The following is a 15,205-nucleotide window of genomic DNA, read 5'->3' as shown; positions in this document are numbered from 1 at the left end:
GTATTACCTACCATTTTAATATTAATTTGGCAGGAATATGTAATGACTTTGGGATATTTTGTGTTTCATATTTGATAGTGTACCTTATTTTATGTATAAAACATAAAAATTAAGTATAACAAATATTTGTATATTACATACAAATATATATTATAGATACAAATATTTGTTATACTTATATGTTATACTTAAATATATATATTATATATTTGTATATATATCTGTATAAACATATACTATATGTATATGTATGCATATATTTAGAACATATTCTAAATATATATAAATATATACTGAATACATACAAATGTATATATACAAATATATACACATATATGCAAATATATACATATGTATATACATATATTTGTATATATGTATATATACAAATATACTATATAATATATTGTATATATACAAATATATACTATATAATATATTGTATATATACAAATATATACATATGCATATGTATGCAAATTATACACAAACATATATACATATGTATATACATATATTTGTATATATGTATATATTTGTATATTTGTATAGCATATATTTAGAATATAATAATATCTGCTAAAGAGTTGGTGTTCAGAGGAATTAGTTCATTGTTTCTTTGATGTCCTGCCCCTCCACAGTCCCCCAAGGTCACTGGTGTTACAGGGCACACATAGGGGGTCAAGGCTGGACTCTCAGCTTTGGGGTTTTAAAAAACATTGTTGGCCGGGCGCGGTGGCTCAAGCCTGTAATCCCAGCACTTTGGGAGGCCGAGACGGGCGGATCACGAGGTCAGGAGATCGAGACCATCCTGGCTAATATGGTGAAACCCCGTCTCTACTAAAAATACAAAAACTAGCCGGGCGAGGTGGCGGGCGCCTGTAGTCCCAGCTACTCGGGAGGCTGAGGCAGGAGAATGGCGGAAACCCGGGAGGCGGAGCTTGCAGTGAGCTGAGATCCGGCCACTGCGCTCCAGTCTGGGCGACAGAGCGAGACTCCGCCTCAAAAAAAAAAAAAAAAAAAAAAAAAAAAAAAAAAAAAACATTGTTGAAAGTTTTATTTACAAAGTATGATTATCAAAAAAAGTGCCAATATTTTCCAAGCAGAGATGTGCCTGACTCCCTTCTCCTAACTTCCCCCCTCGCTTCTTTCAATTATTTCTCCTTGGTGGGTGCCCTTCCACCTCCCTGACTACCCCTCTCACAGGGATGCGTCCTTCCCAGGCTCCAGGAGCTCTGACCCTTGTGCTGCTGTAGGGAACCTGTGGATTGCTGGTCATCCTGTCAATATTGCTCACCTTCCAGAGTTCATGCTGTGTGTGTTCTTCCTAAAAGAGCTAGAGAGGCACTAACTGATCCACACCTGCCACCTGCTCCTTCTCTAGAGGCTGAAAGCTCTACTGCAGTCCCACTACAGCATATCTATAAACGGTTATTATTCCCCCACTCCCACTCCTAACTTAAAGGCAAATCATAGTTTTTGTTCCTACTGAGCCAGAAGAAAACACACACACATGCATACACACACACTCTCTCTTAACAGAACAGAGTAGGTAAAGAATCTGTGGGAAAAAAATTCAATTATTTCAACATGATAAAAATTTATTGTCTTTCTGGCCTGTGGATTTAGCTCTGGTTGACTAAAGTTGCTAAGCAGAATGGATTTAAGTAGAGGTGATGGGTCCAGTCACCAGCATAGAGACGTCCTCTGCATCACCATCCACACACAGGGCTTCTGGTAGACTTCAGTCAAAGCCCTCCATGTTAATATTCATCTGAATATGGATAATTAGGGTGGCTAGCAAGACTGAAAAGAGAATAATGTATAATATGAATGCAATGACTCCCTTACTAGGGGAGTAGTAAAGTGATTTCTATGAAGCTGTCATTAGTATGAATGTTAAGAAGTTTATTTTCTGACTGGTTGTAGAATCTGCCTTTCTTCCCTTTATGAACATGGCTTCATAATATATGTATTTTCAAAATAATAAATTAATCATTCCCTTCTCTGGAAGGTAACACATAAAACACACAAAGTCAAATATTCAAGTATATTCCTGTACATCTGTCAGCAGAGCAAAGAGATACTCTGATTATACTTTCTTTACTTGTTGCCTACTACAGCCTACTGTATGCAATATATTTTGTAAGATTCAGAAATGGCAATTGTTGTATATGATATGGGGTCTAATATTCAAGGAGCTACAATGCATTAAAAAATTCTTATATAGAAATAACATGAAATATAAAGGAACAGATAAATGCCATCTTATTACATTTTTAATTGATAAGAATTACTGATGCTCACTATTCTTCCTTTCTTTTATGTGGTTTCCTTTTTTATTCTTTATTTTCCTCTAAACTAAAAAAATTTACAACCTACCAATTTTTCAGCACTTATGAAGGGCCTCCGTGCTTATGCTTTTTCACACACTATCTCACCCTATCACTTGTTAAAATCTCCACTGCCAGCAGTTTACATAACTTCCTGCTGTTTTTTTTTTTTTTTTTTTTTTTGAGATGGAGCCTCTCTCTCACCCAGGCTGGAGTGCAGTGGTGTGATCTCAGCTCACTGCTACATCCTCTGCCTCCTGGGTTCAAGCAATTCTCCTGCCTCAGCCTTTCAAGTAGCTGGGATTACAGGTAAGTGTCACCATGCCTGGCTAATTTTTGTATTTTTAGTAGAGACAGGGTTTCACCATGTTGGCCAGGCTGGTCTCAAACTCCTGACCTCAGTCAATCCACCCACCTTGGCCTCCCAAAGTGCTAGGATTATAGGCGTGAGCCACTGCGCCCGGCCATAACTTCTCGCTTTTCCCTCATTACATGAATGACCGTCTATGAATCCTAGAACCTTAGACCATGAAAGAATACGAAAGATCTTTTATTGGCTATAAATTGTATATAACAATGGAGCTTCTGCCTCCACACTCTTTCTTTGATTTTAATTCTTAAAAATTTCTCTGCCTTGAGATCTCCATATTGCAGGAAGTCAAGGACAAGCACTCCTATTCACTCCCTAAGGAAGCCTTTCTGGAGGCAAAAGCAGAGTTTGGGGCATGAACAAACACGCAAGGAGAAGGAGGAAAAACATTTGAAATAATAAAAGATGCTGAACTGATAGGATCTAGCAAGCAATTCCATATGAAGGAGGTGGGAATTGGCACCTGGACCACAAAGTTGATGGAAATGTTTTCGGTTTGATAAGGAGCTGAGCAGGTTTGGGAGAATGTGATATGAGCACAGATTTGGAAACATCTCATGAGGTGACATGGGCAGTATCCACAGCATGTCCAGTGGTAGAAACACCAGGCCTACATGGAAGGTGCAGATTTGGCAATGATGTGGGCTGCTCTGAAAAGTTCCATGGAATCAGGAGAGCAGAGGCACAGGTTGACCCACGCTGATCCCTGTCCACTCACCCTGCCAGAGAACAGAGCTCTGGAGTGAATCCAGCAGGAGAGTTCCAGAAAGCTCCTGTCTCACCTCTGACTCACATTGGCCTCTGTCCCTCTGGTATGGAGGTCACTCTCAACACCCATCCTACATTTCTTCTCCAAAAATAAATTAGGTCACTCATTTACAAAGGAAACTTACCTATCACTGTTAAAATATCGGAGATTTCTGTTTAGGCCATCTATGGCTTTCATGTCCTCTGAAGTCAACTGGAATTCAAAAACCTATCACAGAAATAAAAAACTTTTATTATTTTTAGATTGCATAATTGCCAATTGTGAACCCACAAGTATATTAGACAGTAGGGTGCAGAGACAATACTTAAAATATTGGTAAGTTTTAAACAGTTATAGAAGTCATCTCTAGACACTCAGGTGGTCAATGAATATCACACGAAAAATAAGCAGAAATCCATTCCTAGATATTATATACCGAAACTGCACAAAACTGCAGACAAAGAGAAAATCTCAACATAAAATGGAGAAAAAACAGAGCTGACATTGTGCACACACGATAGGGTCATATACTTAGAAGACCCATAAGAATCTAGAGGCAAATTTTTAAATAGCGTAAGATTATGTAGTAAGTTCGATAGATATTGTTGAATTTCTATATCTCTTTAATAAACAGGTATAATGCAAACAACATTTGTTTTCAACATAATTCAAGGCAGGAATGGTCTAACTACTAACAATTTCACGTTTAAAGGAAACAGATACAGGCTTGAAGTGTAACTCACTCTCTAAATTTGAGAGACTTTAAATATCAAGAAGATGTCACTAATTGCTAACACATTGAATTGAATAAATCTGTAAATTGAATAAATCACTCTGTAATAGTGATACAGAGAATGAGAGAGAGAGAATAAAAAACATTAACAAGTTAACAATGAGTCTAGGTAAAAGGTGTTCACTACATTTTTCTTTTAACATTTCTATACATTAGAAAATCCACAAAAAAGGAAAACGCTATCAAGAGATTCTAATAATTTTCAGTATTCTATGGATAAATATTTGAAAATATATACATATGGTTTAATGGAGAATGTTACAAAATTAATGAAATATATATTAAAAAAGCCATTTAAATAGTTGGAAATTCATCATGGGTTGAAAGTCTCAATATTGTCACAAAGTCAGTTCTTTTCATATTGAGCGGCAGTTTCATTACAATATCAACCAAAGACTAAAATGATGTTTCAAAATTTCATAAAACAAAATAGTCAAGAATAATTAAAATATTATCAAATAAAATAAAGCATTAGAATAAAAGTTGTACCATTCTGGTAGCAAGACCTTTCACTATTTAGACAGTACAGAAAAGTAAGTCAATTGAAGACAAAAGAGCGGCAAGATATTATTTGTGAATGTTTCATTTATGGTAGAGGTAAAAAATCAAGATATGTGAGCAAATGTGAATGCTTTTCAATAATTATTGGTGGGACCTTTTGATATCAATTTAGAAATTCCATGTGCATATTTGGATTTTTATTTTACATTGAAAAAGAAATTAATTTGATTTTACAACTAATTTATAAGTAAAGAGAATTACCAATTTTGCAAGATAACATATTAAAAGATTGTCACATTCCCAATATAATAAAAGACATGCCACTCATCAACCACAGGAAAGAGGCATGAATAATTTAATTACATGAAAAGTAGCAACTTTTGTTCATGAAAACATAACTACAGAGAAAATCACAACACAGATGCAATTTGGGAGATGGTACTTCAATAATACATCTAAATCTCTAAAGGATTAATACCTAGAATATATATATATGTATATATAATATGTGTAATCTATCATATATATCTTATTAAACTATAATATATGTATCATTCCATCATATATATTGACCTATCACATATATATTAATCCATCATATATTAATCAGTCAGATATATGAGATAGATTAATAAGAAATACTCCCTCCAGTCACATGTCCCTGTATCCACTTGCTTGGTTATATGAATTTCTAGTGCCTTCCAATAAGTGGTGGTGTCTATTTACCCATCCCTTGAGTCTGGCCTGTCCTGTAACTTGCATTAGTGGGTAAGATTTGCCAGAAGCAATGGTGTGGCAACCCTGAGTCTAGACATGAAAAGGCTTTTGCATGTGTCCACTTACTGCCTTGGGATCATGCCATGTGGTGAAGTGAAGTCTGGACTGGATGGCTGGAGGTTGAACTATATGGAGGAGAAAACGGCACCCAGACAGATGTCCCATTGACATCTTGAAGCAGAGCTATCTCGTTGTCCTGCAAACACGTGAGAGAGAGCCCAGCCAAGAACAGAACTTGACTAAGTTCAGGCTGAGGCCGCGCTACTAACTACAGAATCCTGAGAAAATAAGTGGTTTTCATTTTAAATCCCTATGTTGAGGGTGATTTGCTTAACAACTCTATTTAATAGTATAATTATGGTCTCCTATACTTAAAAAAAAGACAAGCAACTAATAGTCAAAGACTTAGGCAGTACACAAACAGAAAACTTCAAGTGATGAAATATGTGACGTTTTAACTGAGTGTACAAAGAAATGGAAATAAAAATTCCACAATGATTGGTAGACTAATGAACACCTAATGCAACTCCTCATTTCAGAACATGAAGAGGAGGCCAGGAGAGGTGGCTCACGCCTGTAATACCACTTTGGGAGGCCAAGGCAGGTGGGTCGCCTGAGGTCAGGAGTTTGGAACCAGCCTGGCCAACATGGCGAAACACCCTCTCTACTAAAAGCTACAAAAATTAGCCAGGCATGGTGGTAGGCGCCTGTAATCCCAGCTACTCAGGAGGCTGAGGCAGGAGAATCATCCTGCCTGGGAGACAGAGCGAGACTCTGTTTCAAAAAAACCCCCAAACCCCCATCCTGGCCAACACGGTGAAACCCCATATCTACTAAAAAAAAAACAAAAAAACAAAAAAACAAAAATTAGCCAGGCGTGGTAGCGGGCGCCTGTAGTCCCAGCTACTCGGGAGTCTGAAGCAGGAGAATGGCATGAACCCGGGAGGCGGAGCTTGCAGTGAGCCGAGATTGCGCCGCTGCACTCCAGCCTGGAAGACAGAGCGAGACTCCGTCTCAATAAAGAAAAACAGCAAACACCAAAACCAAACAAAAAACACAACATGAAAACATGATGTTCCTGGTGCAGGGATGTAGAGTAGATTGTCAACTTAATGCTGAAATGTAAAAATCTCCATTTTTTTTGGGTCCCATCCTAATTCTCTCTACCTGTGCTGCATCTCCCGTGGTAGAGTAGAAGAAACCCTTATGATGCTCGCAAAGCGTTCATGTAGGAAATACAGGGAAATGGAGCTGGACCAAGGGTGTCCTCAGAGCCTTACAAGAAGCACACGTGTGAAGGACACGGTGCAGCAGCCCTGAGGCCCACAGCCCTGCTCCTCACCTGCACGTTCTCTCTGATCCGTTGCTCATTGTAGCTCTTGGCCAGGACCACAACGCCACGCTGCAGCTGGTAGCGCAGGGCAATCAGGGCTGGGGTTCGCTTGTGCTTTTTTGCCAAGGCACAAAGGACTGGGTCCTCCAAGAGAACCGGGGAGTTTGGGTCCACCCTGGAAGGAAAGGCAGAAATGCTGAGGCCCTGAGGCTGGGGATGCAGTTTGTTAAGCAGTTCCCTAAACAGAGTAAGTTGTCCACTCTGCACCAGAGCTGCTCAAGCGAGGCCCCCAAACACCACCATTAGCATCATCTCAGATCTCATCAGAAATGCAGTTCTCTCCTCTCTCTGAGCCACTTGAGACTACAGGAAACGGAGGATGCTCTGACTAAAAAATTTTCTGCAAAATGGAGGTTTATGTAAAGGTCCCATTGTTTTTATTACCATCGTTTGTCTCGCTGAGATCCCAGAGCACTATAGGCAACCAGAACAACATCTTTTGACTTGCAGAAATCTAGCAATTTACTCTGGTTGAAATACGGATGACATTCTACCTGCAGTTGACCAAAAGAGAGAAGCATCAATTTACATGAAATAATTGTGTTAATATAAAAAAGGTGAAAGTGAAGAAGCTGAATAATAATCAGTATAGTATTATATCTGAGCTAAGGATATTATTGTCAAGTAATACTCTTTTTCATAGAAATAAATTTTATATCCATATCTCCTAAAAGTATAAATAGAAATGCCATTTCTGAACAGAAGCTCATCTATGAATCAGCCCCTGGCTTCCAAAGACCTTTGATAACTAGAAGGAGATGTAACAAATTCCATATCTGGGATACAGTAAGATTCTTAGAGCCTTTGGCATCAGATTGTGCCAGAAAGCAAGAATTTGGTCAAGGACTCATGGGGGCAAGTCTGAAAGACAAAAGCACTACTTTCAAAGAAATGTCACTGGTGATGTTTGACAGATTTCAGCATCAAGAAAAAAATTTACCCATTGGGTAAGAATAAGCACTGACAAAAATTAATAAAATGAATTAAAAATCTTAAGGAAAAATGTCCAAGTCCATAGTCATGCGTGAGATAATGAGAGAACAAGAAAGAACAAAATAATTTGCCTCTACCATTGGTGGTTATTACAGTAATTTCTTTATCAGGAAATTGACATTTAGAGGAAAGTATTAAACTTTTACTTTGTCTTTGAGAAATATTTGTTCTTCATTTTGATTTGGTGAAAGATTTTTTTCATAGTAAAATGTCACATAAGAATAGTTAAATAAGTTTTTAAAATTGAAAATGATTATCTAAAAACTCCAAAAAATAATACAATAATAACCATAAAATACAAAAATATTAGTGATATATACACAATCATATGTGAAAATTTGTCATGGAATATGTCTTCTTCTGTTGAGAATTATCACCCAGTGGATTATTAGTAATTGCTGAATGGAAAACATATGATTATAAAGAACAGCTCATCTCATAACTCATTTCCATTCTGTTTTAAAAGGGAGTGCCATAAAAGACATTTCCATTAAACAATGGGAATTCAAATATAGACTGGATGTTAAATGACATGAAGGCATTGCAGTTAGTTTTCTTAGATACAGTAATTATACTGTAACTGGAAGAATATCTTCAGCTCTGTGACATAATATTTAGGCCTGTAGAGGTGAATTGTCATCTTTCCAATTTATTTTGAAGAGGTTTTGAAAATATTATATGTATTTATGCAGATGTACCCACATAAATATTTGCCATAAATATTTGGCAATGTGGCAAAGTGTTAACAATTTTGAATATAAATGATAATGTTGAATCATGTATTATTTTTATCAAATTTTCTGAAAGTTTGAAAATTGTCATAATAAAAAATTGAAGGACTAATATTAAAACCACATTAATTTTCTTAATGTTTCTATTTTAATATGATGGAACTGTATCATTATGCCAAATTCACAATTTTATATACTTCATATTTCAATTGTAGATCTTTACTCATTGGCTCTAGGTTGTATGAAAGTAAGAATACAAAAGTGTAAATTAGTAAAAGGTGGAGTGACTTTAATTTTGAATTTTTTTGTGACATTTGGGGGAAGTCAATTTGATCAAGGAGCCCTGGAATCAACAATAACTCAGGGGGAAAAAAAGGAGTTATTCCTAAGCTATGAAAAAACCATGCATAGGATAGATGTGTTTAAAAAATTGATTGGATGACAGACCCCAAAGAGAAGTAGCAGACTAAGATACGGGCAATGATAGGTCAGGTCTATGTTCTGCTAAAGTTCCTCAGTGTTGGTTTCATCCACTGTGAACAGTTATCTCCATAAACAGGTACTTTTCCTTTCTTTCTTTCTTTTTTTTTTTTTTTTTTTGAGACGGAGTTTCACTCTTGTTGCCCAGGCTGGAGTGCAATAGCATGACCTCGGCTCACCACAATCTCTGCCTCCCGGGTTCAAGCGATTCTCCTGCCTCAGCCTCCCAAGTAGCTGGGATTACAGGTGTGTGCCACCACACCCAGCTCATTTTTTGTATTTTTAATAGAGAAGGGATTTCTCCATGTTGGTCAGGCAGGTCTCGAACTCCCAACCTCAGGTGATTCGCCTGCCTCGGCCTCCCAAACTGCTGGGATTACAGGCATGAGCCACTGCACCCAGCCTAATTTTTCGCTTTCTGACATGGATGACCTTCATTGTCTGCAGCTAATTTTTAGTATATCTATGCCCCTGGTCAAGAATTCTTGAAATATCAAGAAGAGGCATTCAGGCATCCAAATTCCATGTAAACCCCTAGTACCTCTCTTCTCTTATTCTAACTCTCTTGTTTATGTACAGCTCATTTCATCTTTTCATAGCTTCATATCTATACACCATTCCCTCCAAATCACCTTCACCCATGAACTCTCTGGTCATCTTTCATAGCTTAGAGGTAAGTTCACCTTTCCTTGAGTTCTAATTGATGATTCCAGGCCTCCTTGATAAAATGGACCTCCCTTAAATATTACACACAATTCAACATTAAACTCATTCCAATTTTTCCCTAATACTTTTCCAAGCAGGGTACAAATAAGAAATCTGCATGCCTTTCTTGACAGAAGCTTTGCTCTCTAGAATCTTCTGCTTCACAAAGATAAGTGGGACAAAACAAACAGATATTTGGCAATAGGACAGGAAGAGGGGCATGAAGAACCAAAAGGAGAGGAGGCCAAGGGAGCTCACCTGGTTGCAGACGGGCTTGTACTTGAGTCCTGGCTTGTTGAGGATCATCTCCAGTAGCCTGTGGTTAAAGTTTGACACCCCAATGGACTTGGCCAAACCTGCATCCTTACACTTCTCCATGGCCTGGGGAGAAAGGGGTTGTGAGGAATTATTTGTGCAGTTGGCTTATCACGATAAATGCAAGACAGAAATGTGAGAGCAACAACTTTCAAAATATGACAATGAAAATAGCTAGCAGTGATTGTTAAGAAGAGAAAAATTCAAATAGCAAATAGGGGAAGAAGATAGTGGCAGCAAGAGTAAGAATTTCTATCTCTTCCTTAGGAAAATGGATAGATTAATGCACAGGCAAGGAAAGAGATTCCTGTTCTCCTTTCCTCCAAGTCTTGTGCCCCACTCTCTAAACATTCCTCTCATGTGTTTTTCCCTTCATCTCACCAAAACTACTCTTGTAGTTTCTGAATTTCTAGATCTAGTGGTGCATATTCCATTCTTTCCTGTTGAATCTGTGAAACAGACTTTCTCTTTTTGTCATCCTTCTCTGTGTCCTCTCTGCCAAGCACTCACCTCCCAAGTGGTACACAGATCCACTATGTCAAATATTATTTTTCCATTTTCATCTCTTGGTGAAAGTTCCTCACCTGGCTGAAATAGAAGCAGTCATTTTAATGATGTCACAAATGAATTTCCCCACCCATAGCTGTGATCCCAGATACCTTTAAGGACACTCATCCTCCATGAGACAGGTGGTACAATGCTCCAGAAAGTGATGTGTGCTATGTGTTTTACATATGAAGGTGTAAGGAATGTATTCAGGAGACAAGCTTCCTCTAATCTCTTACAAATGTTATATGTATGGAAAAGGACCATTTTCTAGGTCTTAATCGAGTTTCATAGTTGACTTATGTCACTTTATTCTGCCCTTATAATTTCCTCGAAGTACCTCTCTTTGATTTGGAAATACCTTGATATCCAAAAATAATGGATAGTACTCTTGTACCTGGTGGGATTATCAGACCAACTGAAGATTTGATATTCTATGGGTAGGACTGTGAATCACACAGGGTTAGCAGAAGTTGGGAGACCCAGAGGAGCTCTCTTAGGGTGATGACCATGAGCCTTGAACTGCTCCAAAGCCATAATCGCCACCAATGAAAAAGTTTGGATCAACAATAATAAAAAAAAGTGTTGGAGTTTAGAGATAAGAGTAGACAAAGGGCACATTTTTGTAGACTATTTCATATCCTTAAGTGTAGCCATGTCTTTGACTTCCCATTTTACATAACTCAGTAAAATCTTTTGCATTAAATAGCCTGAGTAGTTTCCTGTAACTTTAAATCAAAAGTTATACACTACACAGTAATTCATGGCTAAATACAGCTTCAAACTCTATTGTGAAAGAAGAGGCAGCAGAAAAATAAAGCTTTGCAAGTCCACATTAAGGGTTTCTAATGTAAGAACCATGCATAGTGGCTTCTGCCAAATCTGCTTCAGCTTGAAATGGTGAGAGATGGTGGAAACTCATTGTGTACCACATGTGCAGCAGTTTTGTTGGGCATCACAACTGCATGAAACTCTGTGTCTGTGAACATCCCAGGAGATGGACTCAAAAGCCATAACTAAGACAGTGCCTTGAAAAAGACTATTGTAATTTCCTCAAGTTTTCAAAGAAGAGACTTTGAGGTTGCTATACTCTCTTCTCTTGTAGGTGTGCATTAGAGAAGTAGGATTCAAAATTTACTCAAAAGAAAGGAAATTAGGTGTTATACTTATGGTTCTTTTTCCATGTAATAATCCCTACATCCTCCTAAGAAAAAGCTCTGTTCAACTATCCATATAAACAATGTTTATAATGACAGCAGAAGTGCAATTTTATGCTCATACTCAACCTGTATACCTTTAGAGACACTGGAGAATGAATGAGATAGAGGTCAACATAGTCCAATTGAGCATTTTTCAGCGAGTTTTCCAAGGCTGGTCGGACTAACTCTGGTCGATGAAAAGTGGACCAAAGCTGCAGAGGTTCAAGAATGGAGGTGATTTTGAATGAATACTTGAGCAAATCTTATTAGTTCGTGCCATCTAATATTCAGACATTTTTCTACTGCTTCAAAATTTATGACCACTGGCAAACATATTCTCTTCCTTCTCATGATTCCTTTGGCTCTGACCTATCCTTATGAACTTTATTATATGTTGGATGAATAGTTTGTACATCTACTGAATAATAGGAGTAAATTCTTAAAATGCAAAAATTAGTATCAAGTAACAACCATGCTGTTACCTGAATTATCTTCGGTAGAGTTTACAACTCATTTTAACAGTCTAATTCTTCTATCCACTCAACCCAATGCTTAAGAATAGCTATTGATGTTGCTTAGAAACTAAAGCAACCTAAAAGGGGGGTAAAACAAGTTTTGAACATGTTCATTATGCTGGACACAATTTAGGACATTTTAAGTATCTATTATTTAATACTCCCAGAGCATTCTTATATTGCTTTCTATCTCACTGATAAAGATAGCAGTTGAGAGAATAATAAGAAATCTTAGAAAATTACCCAGGAGATAAGAAAAACCATAGCATGATTATTGTTCTCTGTGATTCTATACCGCATGTCAAATCACACTGATGGCAGCTGGAGCTCAAAAAAGTAAAGGGACTTTCAGGTCATAAATTGGAACGCAGTCAAAATGAAAAGTGATCATCATTCCCTGAGTTTGATTTCAGTTTTAATATGTGAATAGGTGTGAATAAATTTGAACCCAGAAGCAAAATTCACCCACAACTACGGATCCAGTCATAGAATTGTCATCTTCACACAATCACATTAAGTGTATGTGCACACATGCTCATCATAGGAACAGTACCTTTGAAGTGTAGAATATGTCTTCTCTCTTCACACTGCCATCTGCAATCTTGCTTCGGATGGCCAGTCCAACCTGCTCCTCATTATTGTACAAATGAGCAGAATCTATATGGCGGAACCCAGCTTCTATTGCTAATTTTGTGACCTCCAAAGCTTTACTTCTGGGAACCTGGAGAAGCAACCAAAGGTAGTATCTGGTGATCAGTGTGGCTGAGAGGTAGTTCAGGCACAAGCCTTGACTTTTACAAGAATCAGCTTTTCCTCCTGTCTCTATGTGGGGTGAAAATTCCATCTCAGTTTGCCTGGGTCTTTCCTGGTTAGTAATAAAGGTTGAGCATTCCAGAAACTTACCTTCAGTCCCAGGAATTTCTGGTTGATCACTATAATGGAGGTACCAAACAACACCCTCAGATTCAGTGATTTGTTGGAAAAGTTAACAGGACTCAAATAGTCCTAATTATTTTTTTAATATAGTGACATTATACATGGTAAAAATCACACAGAGTATAGAAGGGAAACAGTTCAAGCTCATATGAGTTCTCTCCCAGTGATATTACACAGAACATTCACTCAGACTTCCTCCAACATCATGTTTGGGAAATGCTGTCTACAAGAGACGTTATTTGATGTCTCAGTTCTTGAGATTTTGACTGGGTGCTAGTTACACCCACCCGACTAGCATTCACATGGGAGATAATGCATCTGTGAATAGTAGTCTATTATGTCAAGTCTTTTCTGCACAGTCATTCTGGCTACACAACAGAACTGAACACTAGGAGTAAAGACATATACTCTGAGGATATCGGTTTATACATTAAAAATTCACCAATATCTGTAAGAATTTAGTAAGGTACCTTTCTGCCATAAAAAAATAAGGCTATCTCTTTCAGGAAAGATAGAATTCCAGTGAAATTTAAAATTACTGACTTATTGAACAAATTTGGATAAAGATTTGAAGGGTTTTTTTAAATGACAAAAATATAAACTGTTTTCCATTTTTACATGTATTTAAGAAGCTTTCTTTTTTCGTTGAAATTACAAGGAACTAGATACCAACTCAAAGGTTTACCAAGGCTGCCGCTTCAGTGGTGTCCTTATTTTCACTTCCAGACCATGCCAATTTATATTAAACATTAAACCATTTTTGTCAATGGTCTAGAAAATGTATCCTTGTAGATCATCACAACTTATCGATAAAGTGAGACTCAAATTTCGATAATTAGTCGCTATTCACACACTTAGTAGCCTGAGGACAGTCTTGGGATACAAGTTTTCTTCTAGTAGTTCTATCTAGAAAATTAGGTATCTATTTTGTTCACTTTTGTGTCATAAGACCACTCCTACCACTTTGATACAAATATGATGCATACGAAAAGGACTAAGAATTTAGGCTTTCCTTTGTTAGGTTCTAGATTTTACTTAAAATGAGGTTGTATTTTTTCTTTCAGGAAGTTTTTTTTTTTTTTAAGTGAAAGTAGTACAGTGGAAACTCTAGTCCAGGTCCAGTAATATTGGGTGGCGCTTACCAACGCCCATCAGAATAGTGATACTCTGCCAACAGTTTTGTAAACACTATATCCAGTAATTTTTACTATAAATATTTCTCTGGATCGTATGTTCTTGGAAGAAGGAAAGATTTCTTCAGTTACAGAAACAGAGAAATCACTCCTATTGCAATTAATCTCCACCAGAGGGAGCTGACGGACACTGTTCTTCAATGCTGAGTTTTACATATTCTGCCAAGCTGGGAAGTAGACACGAACAGAAGAAACAGTGCACAAACTAAAAATAAGCAGTACATGACCACAGGAACGGACCTCAATGCTGAACAAGGATTGACTACTTGTTTTCTTCTAGCCTAGGAAACCTAGACCTGCGAGTCATTCAGAGTAAGGCAGGAACACAAACCTTACAACCCAAGATGGGTTTCATTTCTACTAGGTTTATTCTTTGGAAATCTCAAAACTAAAAGAAATTATTCTTACCTCTGGAGGTGCATAGGTGCCAAATCCCAATACAGGCATGAAGTGGCCATCATTTAGCTTCACACACTGGTGTTTGGAATCCATTTCCTGTCACTTGTCTGACTAGCAAATATTCGCTGCTTCTTCCCCTCAGAGATTACAGAAGCAATGGGCAGGAAATGGCCCCCTGCAAAGGGACTAATGATTAACCAATGACATGTAAGAGGAGGTACATAGGCACTTTTATACGGTCTGTGGAGAAAATTTCATCCAGTTCACTTGTTTCTTAT

The 15,205-nt window shown here is 37.5% G+C and overlaps 1 protein-coding gene across 1 annotated transcript; it reads right to left on the bottom strand.

Moving 5' to 3' along the window:
* Positions 1 to 1,580: 1,580 nt before the first annotated feature.
* LOC117083437 (aldo-keto reductase family 1 member C3 homolog) lies at positions 1,581 to 15,102 on the bottom strand. The gene is made up of 9 exons (XM_033211086.1): positions 14,937 to 15,102; positions 12,953 to 13,120; positions 11,980 to 12,096; positions 10,650 to 10,727; positions 10,083 to 10,205; positions 7,300 to 7,409; positions 6,865 to 7,030; positions 3,597 to 3,679; positions 1,581 to 1,806 (listed from the first exon to the last, which is right to left on the bottom strand). The coding sequence occupies exons 1-9, from the start codon at positions 15,018 to 15,020 to the stop codon at positions 1,764 to 1,766; spliced, it is 972 nt and encodes a 323-aa protein (XP_033066977.1). The 5' UTR covers positions 15,021 to 15,102; the 3' UTR covers positions 1,581 to 1,763.
* Between the last annotated feature and the right edge of the window lie 103 nt (positions 15,103 to 15,205).

The sequence above is a fragment of the Trachypithecus francoisi genome, unplaced genomic scaffold, assembly GCF_009764315.1.
Source record: "Trachypithecus francoisi isolate TF-2019V2 unplaced genomic scaffold, Tfra_2.0 Contig00353, whole genome shotgun sequence".
In the NCBI taxonomy this organism is placed as follows: Eukaryota; Metazoa; Chordata; class Mammalia; order Primates; family Cercopithecidae; genus Trachypithecus; species Trachypithecus francoisi.
Note: the sequence above shows the minus strand (reverse complement) of the source record. Positions and strands in the feature narration are given on the sequence as shown.